A 5,857-nucleotide genomic window follows, 5' to 3' on the forward strand; every position below is an offset into this window, starting at 1 on the left:
TGATGATTTGCATCTCCGCACAGCCCACTGGCGCAAAGATTTCCCTCCGCGCGCTCCTCATATTTAACCGAGACCACGGCACTCCTCTGACAGCGGCTTTCATCTCCAACACCCCCCATTCAAAGTTTGCCTTTTTACATCTTTAAGCTAAGTCCTATATCGGAATGGAAGTCTGGCATTATCAAATAAAATAAGCTATACTGATTGGATAAATCTTGTGACGTGTATAGTAAAATTAATTAACCAAGGTTTAAGGCTGCCAATTTACACATGGGGAAAAAAATCTAAAAGAAACCTTTTTTTTTTTTTATTATTTGTTGTTTTTGCTGTCATGGAGCTCCTGATCCAGCCCAAGGCTCTCTATGAAGACGAGGAAAAACTCCCCCAGAGGCCAGACTGATGAGGAAGAAACCTCGGGAAAGGCAATTCAAAGAGAGATCCCCCTTTGCAGGGACGGCCGGTGGGATCACACACTGAAAAAAGTAAACCTGCACTGTCATTAGTGTAATGTGTTTATCTGAATTCCAATAAATAAAAAATATTAGTTTGCTCTTTCAAACTAATCTGTTTAATTTATGCTTATGGGTGAATTAAAATTTTTACCTTACTATAATGGTACTGATAGCAGGGCACCAAAGTGAATTTTTTGAATTCAATGAAAGCACTTTTTTAGGTTGAGTATGATTTGCTCATGGCAGTCTTTAAAACTACAGAATCCATGTGAAGGCCCTTAATTTTAAAGGTACACTGTTAAGCATTTTTTATACAAGCGAGGTGTCTTGAAACAGGATGGTTTTGGTATGTATAACAATAAAAATGGTGTGCTCTGTGGAGGTTTTTTTAATCACAGCGAGAAAGTGTGTTAATGTAAAATTAAAATACTCAATGTTAAATAATCTTTTCTCTTTTAACTTCAGAAAGTGTCCACCAGTTACACTTTATTTCTGCTGTGCAACCAACTTGGAAGTTCTGGGTCAACCTGTGGTAAGTTCTTTGTACAATGTGCATTTGTGATAATCATCCTTTGATAACCCTGTTCTCCTTACACCTCACCCCTTGTGTTTTTCCTCAGTTATCCATGCATGTGGAAATGTAAAGAATATGATCTTCTTCATATTCAAGAAGATCTGAACTTCTAAAACATTACAAACTTGATCATCTCAGAGCACCATGGCAGACATGGCACCTGTTTGATTGCTGATCGTTTTAAGTGAAGACAACAGTGTGGAGCTGCACAAAGGGATTCCAAACTCATTGGAAGAGCTTATTGATGAGGTTAAGAATGCATGTGGATTAGAGGGACACATAAGGCTGCAGTATAAGGACACCGATTTTGGAAACATATTTGTGAATCTGACCTCTACATCTGTGATTAGGGATCTTACAATTCTCAAAGTTGTTCAGTTAGACCCTGATACCACAACTGTAAGTGGCCTGGACAGTGATGACTCCTCCGTTTCTGCACATACAGATGACACAGTGTTGCTTAGCAGCCCCTCACCAGACTCACTAAGGACACAGCAGTGGCCACAAGTGTTCCAAATCCCAAACTTCTCCTATGACACAAAATGCCAACTGCACAAATGTGGAGTACATGAAAAGCCAAAAAAAACTGACTCCTAGTTCAAAAATGTTGTCAGATATATTGGAGAAATTAGCTGAAAGTGTGTATGCATACACATGTCTGTGTAGATTCTCAGTCATCCAGGTCATAGTAGTCTCTGGAGCTTGAAAAATATGGTGTGTATGGTGTGTATGCATACACACCAGGATATGGTGTGTATGCATACACACCATATCCTGAAGATGGTCACTACAGCGATGTTGCTGAGGCACTCACAAGAAAGCACCCCTTGCCTTAGAGAGCCAGGATCTTTCAGTCAGAGCTATGGGTGGAAACAGAGGCTCAAGATAAAAATGGCCAACTACCGGACCCAACTCAAGGCACATGGCACGTCTGCTGAGCTCACAGTGAATTCTTTAAAAGCAAAAATTCCAGGGGATGCCTTTCCGGCATAGAATGTGAAGAGTCCTAGACGAGCTGAGGTCAACCATTTTCCATCTTTTCCAATTGGTGAGACTATAGAAAGCTTGGAACAAGAGAGGATTTCCCTTTTGGCAGAAATGCAGAAAAGAAACAACCAGCAAACAGTAAAAGCAAAGATGGCAAAGACATTTGGATACCGAAGACAGGAAATCGTACAGAAGCAGCCAACCGCTGAAGAAATTTTGGTGAGATGGCCAGCACTTCTCCTAATGGAAGAGGTATGCTTTGTTGTTGTTCTTCTGAGCAGTTCGTTTATTCATGTACTAATGGTTATACTGTAAGAATAAAGATAAGCAATTTCTGAGAAGAGATAAATTTATTAATATTAATTGCACATTCAAAAAAAAGCTGATCTTGAAGCAGTGTGATCAATCCCATAGATGTTTTTTGAAAGAAAATTTCAGTTCTGTCTGCATGCTCATTTTTGTTTTGCAGATCAATGCTGAGTTCCTGCGAATTACAACAGTTCCTTTGGAGGCTACGTTTTTGGCACAATTAGACAAGCACTCCACCAAACTGCTGGAGGTCATTAGGAGGAAGGGGGGACGTGTGAAAGAGCAGACCTCCAGGATCTTACAAGTTGTAGATGAGGTATCTGAGAAGACTCAGTGGGATTTATAACTGAATAGTTGTTTTGTGTAGGAGTGAGTTGGATTTTAATTAATAACAATTGTTCTTACTCAGACTGTTGACATCACCATCAAAAGAGAAGCTGTCCTTAAAGCTCTGATGATCTACCTGGGTGAGCCTGTTGAGCATCTTTTTAAAGAGTACCAGGTAAGGAGATCTGTTGCACTAACACTAGTAACATCCACAGACCATTTTTTGTGGTTGAAATTCAACATTTCACTAGATATTTTTCTCCTCTTATTTTTGTCTATTGTATTTGGGCCCAAATTGAAGTAACGGCATGCCATAGTGGGAGAAACAAATACATTTAATTTTAACAGAGAACTCTTGTTGTTGTAGTATATCTGGTAAATTGTCTAGTGTTTTAGAAAGTAATGGAACTGTTTATATTTAGGCTGTTATGCTTTGGTAGAGGTCTGTACTCTTTTAGTTGTCATAAATATTTTTTTCTTGGTGTGTCTGCAGGATGAGCAGGAGGATGACCAACTGCAGCTGGAAACCATGGCGATCTTTGTCACTGGGAGAGAGGATCCTTTCTGTCCACCCAAAGACATCAAGACAATCATCGATGGGACACAGGTCCTGGATGATGTGCCTTCTGTTGCAACAGCTGTTGCCATGTTCTTTGGGCTCATATATGCACTCAACCTAAAATATCCCAAAAATCTGCAGTACACTCTCGAATTCTTTCAAAAAATCCTGATGGAGCTTGGTGGAAAAAATATGTCCTCAAAGGTTTATAGGCTGAGTACCCAACTTCACAGCTGTTAAATTTGACTCAGTCACTTGATTTTACTTTTCCATTGGTTCTTCTACAGTACATTCAAGATTGCACGATGACCTGAGTTTAGAGACATCGTCACTGTGCTGAAAAACTGAAGAGCAATTGGATTTGCAGTGTTTGTTTTTCAGACCATGAAAGGGGCTGGACCTTCCCCACCCATATGTTTGAAAGTTATGGAACTGATGATAATTCCTTTTGGAATAGCTCTCACTGTATTATTTTTGATAACATATTTTATATTGACCATTTTGAAGAGGGGGCAACTGCTGATTTTATTTTAGGAAGACAAGGACAATATGTACCCATTGTATGTTAACTAAAACTGCAGACATATTTTTATTGTTTTTTTTCTCTCAATTTATAATGCAAAGCATTTTTGTTCAAAATGCCTGTTAATGTTTATACATTTTCAAATATATGTAATGTTTTGGATGTTCACTGAACCATAAATGTTTATGTAAAGACATGTTTTGTGTTTAAATCAAAATTTTACAAATAAAAGTTTCTGAAATGCTTATTTGATTCTTAATATACATTATGAACAACTTATAACATTATTCAAGCCAACTTAAAAAGAAATAATATGCTCAAACATTTCAACACGGTTTACATCAACTTAAAATTTTCAGGTTAGATTTAGTAGAATATTTACATTAAGTAATAAAGCCAATGTATTTATTTCAATTTAGAACAATTTGAAAGAATTGGTTCTCTTCACCTTTATAAATTAGTTTAAATTAATTTAAAAATTTTAGGTTACACTAAAAGATTTATTTACATTTGGTCAATGCAAAAATATTAGGTGTGACAGACTACTTCAATTTTTGAAGTTGAGTCAATGATATATTTTTTTCAGTGCAGGAGCTACATGTCAGCCAACAGTTCAGTTACATTTGACACGAATCATGACATGACATCAGTATACATTTGTATGCAGTCCCGTCACCAGATCTCAGTCTTAAGGGGGGCTTATGAAATCCAACAGGGGGGCACCACTATTATTAGCTTGATTAGTGATCTGGCTTGGTTGGGCGGGCCAGGGCAGTCCCAAGCGTATCAGTGGGGGTATCAGTGGGCGGGCACGGCCCACACATTTTGTAGAAAGGCAGCCGCCTTTCTACTTTTTACAGCCACGCTGCGAAGAAGGATGTCTGCTTATAGGAGGTAAAACACGTGAAGGCTGATTGCGTTTGACAGCTCCTGGACCAGTTTCCGGCACTGCAGTTTCAGGTTGAGGCGAAGATGTTCTCAGTGTCTCGCCTCGCCCTTTTCAGTTCTAACTCAAGGTCCTGTACTTGATCTTTCAGAAGACAGATCTCTTCCTTTTTGTCACGTCCTTCTTCAAGTAGTTTTAGTAAAAGTTTTGATAATTTTTCATCGACCTTGTCTGAATATTTATAGAGCCTTACTGTCTCATTTAATACAATATGCTCATCATTTAAATCAGTCCATTGACAAAGAAGTTTCTGGTACTTTTCGTTTAGCGTGTAAGTTTTTGCCTTCTCGGCTTCCAATTTATCCGCAAGCCATTTAATTGTTGCTTTCCCCTGATTTTTTTCCATGAATTCCCTTTTTAACAAATCACTGGTCTCTCGTTCTTTATTAGCGGCTTTTTTCCATGCTTTGCTAGTTGCTTTAAACTCGGAGAACCGAGCAGCTTCTTTTTCAATGATGTCTTCCTTCTCTTGTAGTTTGTTTTCCAGACTTTCAATCATATCACCTCTTTCAGTGATTATTTTATCTGAATCCTGGCATTTTTCCGTCAGTTCTTGGACCTGCATTTTATATTTTTTTTCAACATCTACAAGTGTATTCTTAAGGATGTTGAGGTTGTTGACGGTCTCGTCACAATCGCGTGTGACCCGTTCGAGTTCACGCTTCACTGTTTCCAGTTCCTCTTCGTGAGCTTGTTGTAATTGGGCTGCCGCACTCCTGGCTGCAGCTAATTGCTTTTCATATTCTTCTCGCTGTTTCTGGCAATTATCTTTTTCATTTTTAAGCTCTTCTTTTATGCGAAATATCTCTGCTTCCAGCTCTTCAATTCTTTTTGTAGCTTTGGATTTGGGTTTGGTTTGGGGTTTGGTTTTGGGTTTGGTTTGGGGTTTGGACGCCATTTCTGTGCTCTCTGGTTTCGAGAAATCTTCTCCAGTAGAAGTATGGAAATATCGGACGCAAGAAGAAAGTGCGTCAGAGGAGACTATGCTGTAGTCACGCGAGACTTTGTGAATCTCGGCAGTATCGTTAATGGCGGCGTGACTCTATCAGCAAACATTTGCGTGATTAGCCTTTTTTTTTTCCGCCAATTTATAACTAGACAGGCTTAAAACCAAAAAATATAGGTAGTTTCTTAGCCTAACTTAAATTATCTTCAACAATCTGGAGGACGGTGAAGAGGA

At 38.7% G+C, this 5,857-nt stretch overlaps 1 protein-coding gene across 1 annotated transcript; it reads left to right on the forward strand.

Moving 5' to 3' along the window:
* The first annotated feature begins 344 nt into the window (after window positions 1-344).
* On the forward strand, window positions 345-3,645 carry LOC115799842 (uncharacterized). The gene is made up of 6 exons (XM_030757138.1): window positions 345-482; window positions 918-984; window positions 1,073-2,265; window positions 2,483-2,638; window positions 2,732-2,824; window positions 3,143-3,645. Exons 3-6 carry the CDS (start codon window positions 2,125-2,127, stop codon window positions 3,446-3,448), a joined length of 696 nt encoding a protein of 231 aa, XP_030612998.1. The 5' UTR covers window positions 345-482; window positions 918-984; window positions 1,073-2,124; the 3' UTR covers window positions 3,449-3,645.
* The last annotated feature ends 2,212 nt before the right edge of the window (window positions 3,646-5,857 follow it).

This window comes from Archocentrus centrarchus, chromosome 20 (genome assembly GCF_007364275.1).
Source record: "Archocentrus centrarchus isolate MPI-CPG fArcCen1 chromosome 20, fArcCen1, whole genome shotgun sequence".
In the NCBI taxonomy this organism is placed as follows: Eukaryota; Metazoa; Chordata; class Actinopteri; order Cichliformes; family Cichlidae; genus Archocentrus; species Archocentrus centrarchus.